The sequence below is a fragment of the Lacerta agilis genome, chromosome 2 (genome assembly GCF_009819535.1).
Source record: "Lacerta agilis isolate rLacAgi1 chromosome 2, rLacAgi1.pri, whole genome shotgun sequence".
Taxonomy (NCBI): domain Eukaryota; kingdom Metazoa; phylum Chordata; class Lepidosauria; order Squamata; family Lacertidae; genus Lacerta; species Lacerta agilis.
In genome coordinates this window covers 41,047,851-41,060,915 of record NC_046313.1, presented here as the reverse complement: position 1 = coordinate 41,060,915, position 13,065 = coordinate 41,047,851, and the positions used below count along the sequence as shown (strand labels likewise).

Below are 13,065 nucleotides of genomic sequence, written 5' to 3'. Positions count from 1 at the left end.
GTGGAGGAGCGGTGTGTCGCGGGTCTTGTCGGGAAATGTAGTCCTAAACACTGGATCGCCGCGCTTGCGCAGTGTGAAGCAACCCGATCGCGGAGGGATAGGGCGTAGCAGTGGAAAATAGATGGAAAGGTAAACTGTAATTCCGATCGGCACGATCGTTTCCGGGCTCCTTCGAGCGATAAACAAAAGAAGCACCTTCAAATGGTATTACAACGTAGCTTTAATTAAATCTGAACGTTTCTATGCGCAGCAGAGTTTAAGTCCATAACTATTAAACTAATTACCTATTTTCATGTTTCGGTTGCGATCTACATTATGTCGGAAGTAAATAGCATAAAAAGGTAGACCAACCAACCGAGTTGTTCTTGAGTGCTGGGGCTGAGAATCACATCTGAACCAGGAGTATCTTTCTTCAATATTACGTGTAAAGTTTAAACTGTCTAAATCCAGCGTGGTGCATTGATTTGTTCCGGATTAGGAGACCAGGGTTCAACGTCCCCTCCCCACGAAGCCCACTGGGTGATCTTGGGCAACACACTGCCTTGCTGCCTACTCTACCATACAAGATTGCCTTGTCACCTTGAGTGCAGGAGGAAAATGGGGATATGAATATGCTACTTATATGACAGTGAATTTTTACTATGAGCCCTTCAGTTTCTGTAATGTTCATCATAAATTGTATCCAACACTGCTGTTCATTCATATAGACTTCCCATCCTCTCCAACTCTTCCCCTACCCTGCCATGTGATCTCAAAATCTGCTCTGGTAGGTTTTCTAGAGCAGACTATGGGAGTAGCGTGACCTTGTTATTTGTGTTCATTTGGTTGTAGTCACTTTGGGTTGCCCTGGGAAAGTTAGGGAAATTTAACAAATAAAATAATAATAATCCCATAATACAGAATCATCAACCCAATACATCTCTCCATAGCAGCCCATGCATGTCATGTACTGTACAAGAAACATATAAGCAATAAAAGAGCACCATACATCTGACAATCGAACACCCTAGCCCTAAGCACTGTCATACCATATACAAACAAGATTACAGTTTATAATGAAGCTGTCGGCAAATGTGATGCCTGGTAGCCTATTTGGAAGCAAGGGTTTGCCCCTGAAGCATGGGCGTAGCTGGGGGGCAGCTGCCCCCCAAATTAATAAAAATATATAGCTGAGGTTCTCCCCCAACAAAAATCCTGACTACGCCCGTGCCCTGAAGCCCCCTACCACGGGGTTTTGCCTATCTCTGAGGAGGCGATCATGATCTGTTGCTTGCACGGGGTTGCTCCCCGTTTGGTTTGTTTGATCGCTCCCAACTCTGTAATCTTTTTACGTTTCTCTGCCAACATTATTTGAAGATAGCACTGCATATGCTCCATAGAACGTAGTGGGCAAGCCTCCGCCCCTCCTTCAGAAATATGCATCCACAGGACTCCAGAAGCGCCCCCCTCTCTTATTTCTCGTACCGACAAAACGCGGCGCCTCCCTGCCCAGCTCGTAGTCCGGGTCAGACTAGACGCGCCAACCCGGCCACGTGGGTGGGGACAGCCTTCCACGCCCAACGGCTTCTTGAACTCCTTTTTCCCTTCGGTGACACCACCTGCTACACTGAGCGTGGAAAGGCGCCCTGTGGCTCTTTGAAAAAGAACTGTTTGCTTGCGTTTTTAGGTAGACGCGAAGCTTTTAGTTTTCTCCCAGTGGGCCCCTCAGCCAACGGAAGTTTGCGCCGGGAGAAAAACTTTAAAAACAAGCGAAAGGAAATGTGTTCGGGTTGAAAACGTGCAGCTGGGCGACATAATCAAGCCTCCCGCCGTCTGGCTTTGTAGCGCTTCATCAGCGGCAGCGGCCAAGTTAGGTTGCGCGACGTGACGTCAGCCGCCTGCCTCAAGGCGCCGCGCTTCCATCCGGACTAAGGGACGGAGGGAGGAGAGGGCGTGGCTACCGCCCTTTCTCCTGAGCCATGTGACGTGCTTGCTTTGCCCTCGTCTATAGACGTGCGCGAGCGGGTCCCCTGCTCCTCCCTTTTTCTGGTTGGTGTTAGTCACGTGAGCGGCAGAGACGGCGGCCGGCCCGGCTCATCGCCCGCGTGTCGCGTTCGTCTTGCTGCCCCCACCTTCTTCCCTCCTTCGGCGCCGAAGCCGCGGCCTGAACCTGGGCACGCGGGAACCGGGCAGGTACAGCGCCGGGGTTCTCTGGGCGCGCGTGGGAAGCTTGGTGGTTGGGGCGCGCCGTGAGCGAGCGTGTGAGGCGATGGCGCGAGGCTCCCCCAGCTTCGGCCTAGGCAGGGATTTCGCGGAGGCGAAGCCTTCAAGGAGCCGGGCTTGGTCGGGTGGCTGGCGGGGGTTAGGTCTCACAGCCGGCTGAGGAGGCAGGGCGAGAGTGGGGCGGAATCTGAAATGGCCCGGTCGTGGGCGGCGAGGCGAGCGGGGGGAGCCGAGTTGGCCGGGCCTGATCTGATTGGGAGCGGGGCGAGACCGTTGCCGGCTAAGCTGCTGGGCTGCTCCGGCCCAACATGGCTTTGAGGGAGGGGCGTGAGGGCTTCCGCGGTGGTCAGCGGGGCCCTCGGCCGCCCTCGGCAGCTGCGCTTCTCACGCTTCCTCTGTGTGGGAGGTGGTGCTGCAGAGCCCAAGGCGGGAGCCGGGAGAGCTTCTCCGAAGAACTGTTCGCCCGGCACGCGCTTAAACAGAAAGAGCCCAGGCGGACCAGACCAAAGGTCCCTCCAGTCCAGCGCCTTGTTTCTAAAAGCGACTAGAAAGCTCAAACGGAGCATCAGCCAACCATCTTCCATTATACGTTTCATCCCCACCCAGAAGGCAGCTGGTACTTAAAAGCACACAGCCTCTTAAGCATTGGCGGGGGTGGGGGGTGGGGAGGCCTTCCGTTTGGTGTTTAGAAACTGTTGGTTGATCTGTCACATCTAATATTTACATCCCTGAGATGACAGAAGATAAGGTTACAATCTGCCCCGGTGGTCTTCTGGAATTGGAAGTCCTGCATTTTGGCTCGGCTCTTGTTGGCTCTCGCCTGATACCTTATACTCCATTTCCTTGCTGTAAGCACGTGTCTCCCCAACTGTGTAGAGTCGTTGCACAGTCCTCTTTCATGCCCTCATTCTGAAGTATAAAGAGGATGTCCAGTCCCAATGTATTGGAAGGGAAATAGCCCTGCTTGTTGATCATAACTGTTCACTCCTTCAAAATTGGAATAGATGTGCTGGAGAGAGGAGAGTGAAAAGCTTACAAAATGATTGGTATGGATGTGGGAGGGAGGGTAGTTTCCGGGTATCTTGGATTTTTTAAAAAGTGAGGCAAGTACTCTTACACTTGAGTGTAATAGTTGTGGAGCACTCAACTTCAAATACAGGGGTCAACAAACTTTTTCAGCAGGGGGCTGATCCACTGTCCCTCAGACCTTGTGGGGGGCCGAACTATATATTGGAAAAAAATATGAACGAATTCCTATGCCCCACAAATAACCCAGAGATGCATTTTAAATAAAAGCACACATTCTACTCATGTAAAAACACGCTGATTCCCAGACCATCCGCTGGCTGCATTTAGAAGGCGATTGGGCTGCATCTGGCCCCCAGGCCTTAGTTTGGGGACCCCTGCTCTAATACATTTTGTAGAGTCATAAAGGCACAGTTATAGATATTGGATTGTGTGGTGTTGTGTCAAAGGCCTTAATAAGTGGGTGTTTGTGGAAGTTGTGCAGTTACATTTCACATGAAAATCAAAACAGTAAGGTGTTCTATGTGAGGAAAAACATTTTGCTTGATACAAAATAGCATATTTAGACCTTAGAAAATATGTCTTAGAAACAGAATATTGCCGGAAGTTGTCAGAGTTGCATGCAACAAATGGGTAACGACTAGGCATTATATAGTATGATACATGTGTGATTACTAATATCAAACAAAGTCATTCCTCACATCAACTTCCTTTGCTATCTTTAGGTATACTCTTTCATTTATTTTAGTGAAACCTGTCTACTATATATTGCCATAGGGGAGAGCCTTGAGCAAGTTACTCCCATGTTCTATGGATGCTCTCTGATGAGTCATACATAGATCTTGACTATGCTGCCAAAAATGGGTTTTCTAGCACTTTCTAAGGACCTTGCTCTATTGCATATCTTTTTTGGTAAAACATATTTTTAGATGTTTTCATTTATATTGTCTTAAGCGCAGTGCTCAAAACTCCCATTGTTCTAGGCGCATTTTGTGACAGGGAATTTCATTAGTGCAAGCAGTTTCTAAGCTCTGGGTGCAGTACTGTGCCTAAGATTTCAGATTAAAACTGCAGAGTGGAAGGAAAGGAAGACCTTTTTCTGCCTTCCCACTTCCAGCTACTCTCTGAAGACTGGAGGAGCAGACCATGTGAAATATTTTAGCTGCAGTTCATTTATTTTCAGCTTTGTCTTGTTATAAAATGTGCGCCCAGACATTCCATTGTTGTGCTCATAGCCTAGGTTTAAGGTGCCATTTAGCTCCTAGCTTTAATATATCAGTTTCTGACACTGCTTAAGTGGTCACATTTGTGCTTGTGGAGAAGTATAGCAACTTATGCATGTGAAGTCCATGTGTGATATTGTATAGTGGACGAGTTTTTCTGGTACATGGGAAATCACTCCATCTATGATGTTTGTGCAAATCACTGTCTCTCCATCTTGCCCATCTCACAGAGTTCTGGATCTAAATGAATCCTGTATTTTGTGGGCCTCAAATATCAATTTGCCATCTGACTTATACAAATATATGCAGGCATTGGCTGATTACCTAGATTACCTGAATTTTGATTACAAGTGAAGATGCTCTCAGATGTGTACAAAATGCAGTTTTGCTTATTAGTTTGGTGATGAGTTGAAGTGTAGCTATGCTGTCATGGTAATATATTATATTATTGTTTATCATTCTACAGATAGACAGCTTCCCATCATGGACTGGCAGCCAGATGAACAGGGCCTCCAGCAAGTACTTCAGTTACTCAAAGACTCTCAATCTCCAAACACAGCAACACAGCGTATTGTTCAAGATGTATCCTTGAATAATCAAAGTTGCCATAGAAAGTGGCATAAGAGAAAACATTTCTCATGAACTGCAAAGGGACCAGGAAACAATAAGCCATGTTATATCTAGTAAAACAATCAGAAGTAAATTGTGAGATAAACAGATGTTATAGAATAGTCTATCCTTAAATTAAATTATATGCTTGGGAATGTGAGCAGGAAACAGGTGCCTTAGTCTTGGAAACTATATTGGTTCAGTATTGTTTGAGAATTTGGGTTCTTTGAACAGAAGAGTCAAACATTTTTAGCATAAGAACATTTTGAAAAATCAGTAAAATCACTATGTGTAGAGTCTTGAAAATCCTTTGTTAGTAGAAAATTTTAAGAATTGATTCTTTAACAAATGTTACAGAAATTGAAGCAGCTGAACCAGTTTCCTGATTTCAATAACTACTTGATATTTGTATTGACACGACTGAAATCTGAGGGTATGTCCATTACATCTGTCACGATTAAAGTTTGAGAAAAATGTGGTGGTATCTTGCCTTTATTGTATAATATCAAGGATTTAACTGCTAATTTAGAATTATGGCAGAATAATGTATTTTCTTGATTGATACCTGTTTTCAGAAAGTACTATTTGGTGTAGAGGTTGAAAAGGGTTCCCTGTCCCTTTGGTGCTGAACTAGTAGTCGTTTTTGTTCTGTTTTACCTTTACTATGAAAAGTGAGTCAAATTCTAGCAAGGAATTCAACTGTCAGAACTCCTGTCTTTTGCCAGCTGCTGCTTATCAGACATTGATAATCTTTGCCTTTTTTACAATGGAGATTATACTGCTTTCTTTTGGTGGGAGGGTGTGCAGAAAGAATGTAAGGATTAATATGTAAGTTTGGTTTTGGATGTGTGTGTGTGTGTAATGAAAGGGTCTGCACAGGGGGTAGGAATGCAAGCCCATTGTAAACACACTGATGACCAGTGAGGGACCTTGGAGATAAAGGTGCTCTGTTTATATGATGACCAGATGTGTCCAGTTTTTAACTGCTTTTTAACCATGCCCAAAGAAATGAAATTATTTGGATCACTACATATCCTGTGCTCTGTAAGCTCATGTCAATCAGCTGATAGACAGGATTGTGCACAAGGCTTTATAGGTACTTTGGATGAGCTGATGGGCGGTGCCTGCAAGTCACCTTTTGGCCTAGCTGTGTCTTCCTGCCCAACACCTGATGTGGCTTGGCCAAAATGACCTTTTGGGCCAAATGGTGAGGCCTGGTAGGCCTAAATAGGCCTCTGGGCCAGAGTCTCCCCACTGCTGGGTTTTAGGGGGGAAAGGTCCTACAGAAGCATCCCATTGCAACTCAATTTGGCCAGTGGGGTATAAGAGTGCTACTGGGAGTGTGTCTGAATAGAAAAAGCATACCTGCGGCATATCCAGGTGTCAACAAATGAGGATCATAAAAATTTGATTGCAACAAAGTGGAGCGTTATTTGTATTCACATACAGTTCTAAAAATGCTAAGGAGCCACAGTATGTAGTATGAAAAAAATGCTAACGCTTGTTCAGATCTAGTGAGTGGAAATAATCCACACCAGTGTAACAAAATCTGTATCAAACTTCCTTAAAAGCTTATGGGTTGTATCAACCAGTGCCTGTGTGTGAGTGGAATGAACTTTGGCTCACACTATGGAACTTCAGCTTCTCTCCTCCTGCACATGCCAAAAACCTACTCCAAGGGGTTTTATATAAAGCACAATAGAAATGGTGTAAATATCTAAAATGCTTGTACAAGATAGTTGTGGAAGAAGTTTATGAGTAAAATCCTATTGAATGATTGCACTACTGCTTCAGTTCATGATAATCAAGGAATATCTAGTGATCCTCATTTCCCCTCTGCATCTCTGCTCAGGTCACCATTATTACTGTGGGGTTGTTGTTTTTGTACCTTCCTGTGTACAGTATATTGGATCTTAGAGAATTAATTTCTTTTCCCCAAAATCTTTCTAAACAGATGAGCCAACTCGTTCTCTGAGTGGTCTGATCCTGAAAAATAATGTGAAGGCTCATTACCAGAGCTTCCCCCAACCTGTTGCTGAGTTCATTAAGCAAGAATGTCTTAACAACATAGGGGATGCTTCCTCTCTTATTAGAGCTACCATTGGTGAGTACTGGAGAAAGGGTGGCAGGGATTGGGGGAAGCATGTGTTTGTGTTTTTTCAAGGAAGTTGAAAGTGTATTCTTGAGTAGTGTTTGTATTCTTACACTGGGCAAAGCATTTGCAGGGTGGGAAGAGAGTTACATTAGTGTTTTCAGTGCTGTTTATATTCCCATTGAGAGATAAGAGATGCTGCTCTTACTTGCAGTTAATTCAAGTAAGTGAGTGGGAAATTTACTAAATTTTTGTGTAGGTGCATATATAAATAGTAGATGATGCTCATGAACATGGTGAAGCGAGCTGAGTGTAGAGGTGGGAAGGTTGACATAGGACTATGATATTAAAAGGTTGTGGTGTGTGGGTGAAGGGTGTCTGTCTCCTGCAAAGTATTCTCTTTTCCCCTGTTTCTTGGCTTCCTCAAACCAAATAAGCAAAATATACATGCTTGTGGGAAGGATATGCACAATTAACGTTTGAATTACTTAGAGATGCCAACTGTTGCTGGCTTTTTAAGACTGATAGGTGTCAGCGAGTTCAACACTCCTGGCAACTTCCCTACTGCCCATGCATGGGGTAAGGAGGGCAAACCAAATGCTTTCACTCTACTGCAGGAGACCTCAGAGCTGTTCACGGATCAGCTCAAAGTATTCTAGAGGCAGCTTTCAGTTCCAAGGCCAAATACTGTAGATGACTGATTGGTAGAAGCATCTCATAGAGCCTTGGTTTGGATCATAGTTTGGGTCAGAAGTATTAAATTCTGTTGCTTTTGAAAGTTCAAGGGAGTGTTGTTGGGTATAAGAAGTTAAACTGGGCTTGTGATGTGATGTTGAACTGCAGCCTGTTCTTTCTTCTGGTAGGTATTCTTATTACCACCATTGCTTCCAAAGGGGAGCTGCAGATGTGGCCAGAACTTCTGCCCCAACTTTGCAACCTGCTCAACTCTGAGGACTACAATACATGCGAAGTGAGTTTAATTGCAATAGGTTAATAATTGATAATAGGCAACAAGATGGTGTAAGTAATTGTGCTAGAATTTACAGTCTTGGGAGTCTCATGTGGGAAAATAGAGTATGTGCTCTACAGGTGTATAAGAGTGTGTTCCAATTTTTTTTAACATTACTGGCTGTAGCACAGCAGTCTTGTACCACAACTTACTAATGTAATTTGCATCCCAATCCTATGCATGTCTACTCTGATGTAAGTCTCGTAGAGTCACAGGTAAGGTACTGCTACTCTGTTGGTTCTCCTGAATCTCTCAGCAGCTTTCAGTACTGTTGACCATTGTATCCTTCTGGACCATTTCTCAGGGTTAGGCTTAAGAGATATTTTTATAGTGGTTCTCATCCTTTCTGGAGCTATAGTTCCAGCAGGTGAACTTCTGCTGTACCCCATGGCTGTTGGATTAAGGGTCCATTTTGTTCCACTTCTGTTTGACACCTACATGAAATTGTTGGGGGAGGTCATCTGGGGGTTTGGGCTACAGTGTCATCGGTATGCAAATTATTTCCAGTTCTACCTCTTATTTCCATCTTGTGATCCTAGGGAGGCTGTTGAAATTCTGAACTGGTATTTGGAGGCAATTCTGGGGTGGCTGAGGGTGAACAAAGCTCAGGCTAAATCCAGATAAGACAGAGGTACTATAGGTAGGGCGGTTCTCCAGAAGGTGGTTTACAACTGGTTCTTGATGGAGTTGCATTGCTAAATGCGCAGGTTGAGCACTGTCATGGCCTTAGCTCTGGCTGAGAAAGCTCAGGTGGCAGTGGTGTCCAGGAATATGCTTTACCAGCTAGACTGGTATGCCAGCTTGCAGTCCTAGCTGGACAGACTGGGCCATGGCTGAGTTATTCATGCTCTAGTTATATCTGGCTTGGACTGCTGCAATATGTTCTTTGTGAAGATGTCTTTAAAGCCTATTCAGAAACTTCATCTGGTCCAGAATGTGACTTACTGAGTTCTGCTAAGCGATTGGCTCATGTAACACCATTACTGTACCAGCAGTATTGGTTACTGATGCATTTCTGAGCCCAGTTAAAGTGCTGGTTGTATCCTTTATGTTGATTACAACCATTAAACAGAAGTACATAATATAAAGTAGTACAAAATTAGTATAGTAGAACCAATTATGTGTTATTAAAACTGACAAGCTAAGAACTAACCATCTTTACAAATCTAAGAAATATTACATTCAGATATATTGCCAGCTGTTCAGTAATTGACTTATTAGACCATTTAAAGAAGATTTTCAAAAGGGTCCATAAGATTGACTAGGAAACTGTCTCTTAAGGAGCTAAATTATGCTTTCGCTAACCCCTTGATGACATCTATAGTAGAAGAACCCATGATAGACTGTTTCCAAAGGACTGAACCTATCCTTTAAGGGACCATTGGCAAATCTCATACCTAGGATCTTAAGAGGTTAAACAGTGCCAACAAAACTGTTCTTCGGTATTTTGGTAGTTAGAAAGTTTAAATAAGGGGTTATGATCAGAGTTCGAAATTCACCAGGTGCCAGGGCCACTTGCGTCCAAGTGAAGATGCCCAGGCACCAGGGTGGCACTTGATGTTTCCACCATTTGGAGGTGCATTTCTGGGGATCCTTGGATCTTGACTGTTTTCACACACTAGCAACACGTTCTGTAGAATTCTATTTGTTTTATTCCATCTGCACAATCAGAATGAATTTCAGGAACCAAAAAGTCATATTGAAAAATACGACTTTGAAGCTGTCTGACTCCCAAATGGCAACTAACCCTGGTTTGAGGAGCCATTTGGCACATAGCTTAAATATCTGAGTTTCTAACGCTGGTTGTGATCTTTAAAACCTTAAATGGATTGGATCCCATATACAGTGGTGCCTCGCAAGACGAAATTAATTCGTTCCGCAAGTGCTGTCGTATAGCGGAAATTTCGTCTTGCGAAGCACGGTCAGAGGAAGTGCGGCTTTACGGGGGGGGAAACCCGCAAAACGTTTTCGTTTTGCGAGTCGCAGCCATAGGGAAATTCGTCTTGCGAGTCACCCTTTTGTTAGTGAATGCCTTTCGTCTAGCGAGGTACCACTGTATTTGAAAGTCTCCTACACCAACCTTCTCACTGTTTGAGTTCAACAATGGAGGCCCTTCTTGTTTGCCCCACACCAAGAGTAATTAAATTGGTTAGTAAGAGAGAGCGACAGAGAGCACATTTCCATTGTAGCCCCACAGCTTTGGAATTCTTTGCCAGTTGGGTTCCACCAGACTATTAACACTGTGCAGACTTTTTGGAAAGATCTGAAAACCTGCCCTTCTTCAGTGGCTTTTATTTGAAAGAGTTTTATTCAGTTTTGCCACTGTGTTGGCGGTTGGTTTTGTTGGTTACTGGTTTGTTTTAATATATAATTATATATTAGTATTTTTGTTAGTGTTTCTATTGGAAGCCTCCTTCCAATAGAAGGAGCGTTTACTCTTTTTTGAGAGAGAGAGTTTACTCTTGAAGGAGGTATGTTAATATAGTAATACAATGAAATTATGTGTGTGTGTGTGTGTGTGTGTAGGAGCATATCCTTAAGTGGTTAAATGTGAACTGTTTTTTATTAAATAAAACTGTTTATTACTAGGTGGCTATTCACCTAGCCTGACAGGGATGTAATTATCATATGACATAAGTGTTCTTGCTGTGCACAATGGCATCCAAATAGCACTGCTACTCCACTGTTAGTGTCATGGACCAATTTTTCATTAATCCAGTAAGAACCCTGAATTAATCTGGGTGGATAAGGTACGGGTGTATGAAAAGGGAGCAATTTTGGGCTGTGTTCTAAGGGTGAAGTCAGAGATTATTAATCTAAAGCCATTTTCCTTTTCAACTTGAAATTGAAACTTGAAGTTCCCCACCCTGTTCCAGGAATATTCTAGTCCCCAGCCAAACCTGCCGCCATCATTTTTTCTTCAGATAGGCCTTTTCTCTTTAAAAACAATCCTATTGCTACATCTCTTGTAACATCCCTAGCTATTTAGGTAATTAGTTGGCATATATCAGACTGTTGCGTAGGAAGTCTGGCTGAGGGTAGGAGGACAACACGTTCTTTCAAATTGGCAGTCTGTCACTTAGATGGCTTTCCTTTGGCATAGACCTCAAAGTAGCTCGTGCCAGAAGAGCAATTTGAGCATTGAAAATCTAGCTAACATTGTCGGATTGAAATGCTCAGATGCACTTTGCCTGTTTCCTAACCTCACATATTTGGTGGCGACTATTTCTATGTTCTCTAGGGAGCTTTTGGTGCCTTACAGAAGATCTGTGAAGATTCTGCTGAGCTCCTGGACAGTGATGCTCTCAACCGGCCTCTTAATGTTATGATTCCAAAGTTCCTCCAGTTTTTCAAGCACTGCAGCCCCAAGATTAGGTATGTAGCTGCTATGCTACTGATTCTTGTTCTGTGCTCCAAAACTTGAAAAGGATGTGCTCTTGTTGAATATTGTACCTGTGGTGTTGCCCTCCTTATGCAGGCAGCATCACAAGTAAACAATGGTTTGACAGACTGCCAAATTGCAAAATTGTCATGTAAAGGAAGGTTTATTGTAAAGTGGCATCCTTTACTTTTGGAAGTGTGATTGTTACTCTGATAGCTGTATACTGTATACAATGTGATTTTTTATTGTAAATACATTTTTTATTTGTCTGCAGTCCTTATAGTAGTAATCATCTTCTTCTTCATCATCATCTTTGGCGATCACTCGTAGCCGAGTAAGATTGTAATAATAAAACATAACTGACCAAAAACCCCACAAACAAATCATCGACTAAGAAGCATAATGGCTTAGTTCAGACATGAGTCAAATAGGCCATGATTTATTCGACTTTGGGGCCCAGTGCTTGTGCCCACATCCTCCCTCCTCTATCCCACCTTCTTCCTTTCTTGCATCAGAATATTTGCGGGGTTAATTAAACCACAGTTTCCAGTTATAACTGAATCTCTGCCTGTAAACCAAAATATGAAAGTTTAATCTGATGCTGGTTTCATGTGCTGATTTGTAATTGATTAAACTGCACTTTTCATGTTCAGGTGTAAATGGAAACTGGCTTAATAAACCCTGGGAGTATTGAATTCCAGAGTGATGGGGAGGAAGCATGTGGGCACAAGGCTCATTCTTGGCTAGATAGATAGATAAATAAATCTGTCTTAACCAGTCCTATGTCTCCAGTAATTCAGTTCCAATTAGAGATGGAAATGTAAAAGGCAATAAAATGTTGCCTATCCTGCCAACCCATCATTTGAGGTCTGTGAAGGAACCCCTGTTGCTGGTCCCACCAGTGAATCTGGCCAATGGAATGGTGACTTGTGAAAGGACCTTTTTCATACAAGTGCACCGATTGTGTAACTACCTCCCTGGACAAGCGCATCTGTCTCATGCATTGTTGGCATTTAAATGCAGATTAAAGTCATATATATTGCTCAGGCTCTTGGCACATGAATGCCTACCGCAGTCTCTGTTGCTGGCTTCTGCATTTGATTTTTAATGAGGTGTTGTATAGGTTGTTTTATGTCAGAAATGAAAATTGACATAAATGTTGATTTTTGGCTTGTTTACACTGCAAAACTGTTCCTTGGTACCCAGAAAAAACTGCAATTAAGCTAACAGAATGCATTGATGTTCACTTATTGGAGGTAAGTAATAATTGCTTGGTCAAGTGGTTTCAGCTGTCTTTACTGTCTCTTTAGGTCCCATGCCATTGCATGTGTTAACCAGTTCATCATGGAAAGGGCCCAGGCCTTGATGGATAACATAGACACCTTCATTGAGGTGAGATGGATTTCTCTTGTCCAGTGGTGGTTCTTCAAAGCTGAAGCATCACAATCCATGACTGTTAATTTATTAGGCACAGAGTTCTGGGACTTAATACCTGTAAGGGATGCTCTTGATGTTAGCTGGT

The 13,065-nt window shown here is 43.4% G+C and overlaps 1 protein-coding gene across 2 annotated transcripts in view; it reads left to right on the top strand.

The window, feature by feature from the left end:
* Positions 1 to 2,032: 2,032 nt before the first annotated feature.
* TNPO2 (transportin 2) overlaps positions 2,033 to 13,065 on the top strand; it is a 32,823-nt gene continuing 21,790 nt past the window's right edge. The window contains exons 1-7 of one of the 2 annotated variants that reach the window (XM_033139778.1): positions 2,033 to 2,168; positions 4,918 to 5,033; positions 5,418 to 5,493; positions 7,015 to 7,164; positions 8,016 to 8,122; positions 11,403 to 11,536; positions 12,854 to 12,935. In XM_033139778.1, coding sequence (XP_032995669.1) covers positions 4,935 to 5,033; positions 5,418 to 5,493; positions 7,015 to 7,164; positions 8,016 to 8,122; positions 11,403 to 11,536; positions 12,854 to 12,935 — 648 coding nt within the window. In that variant the 5' untranslated portion in view covers positions 2,033 to 2,168; positions 4,918 to 4,934. Of the gene's footprint in view, positions 2,173 to 4,917; positions 5,034 to 5,417; positions 5,494 to 7,014; positions 7,165 to 8,015; positions 8,123 to 11,402; positions 11,537 to 12,853; positions 12,936 to 13,065 lie in introns of both variants that reach the window. The other variant, XM_033139777.1, reaches the window with a different exon arrangement.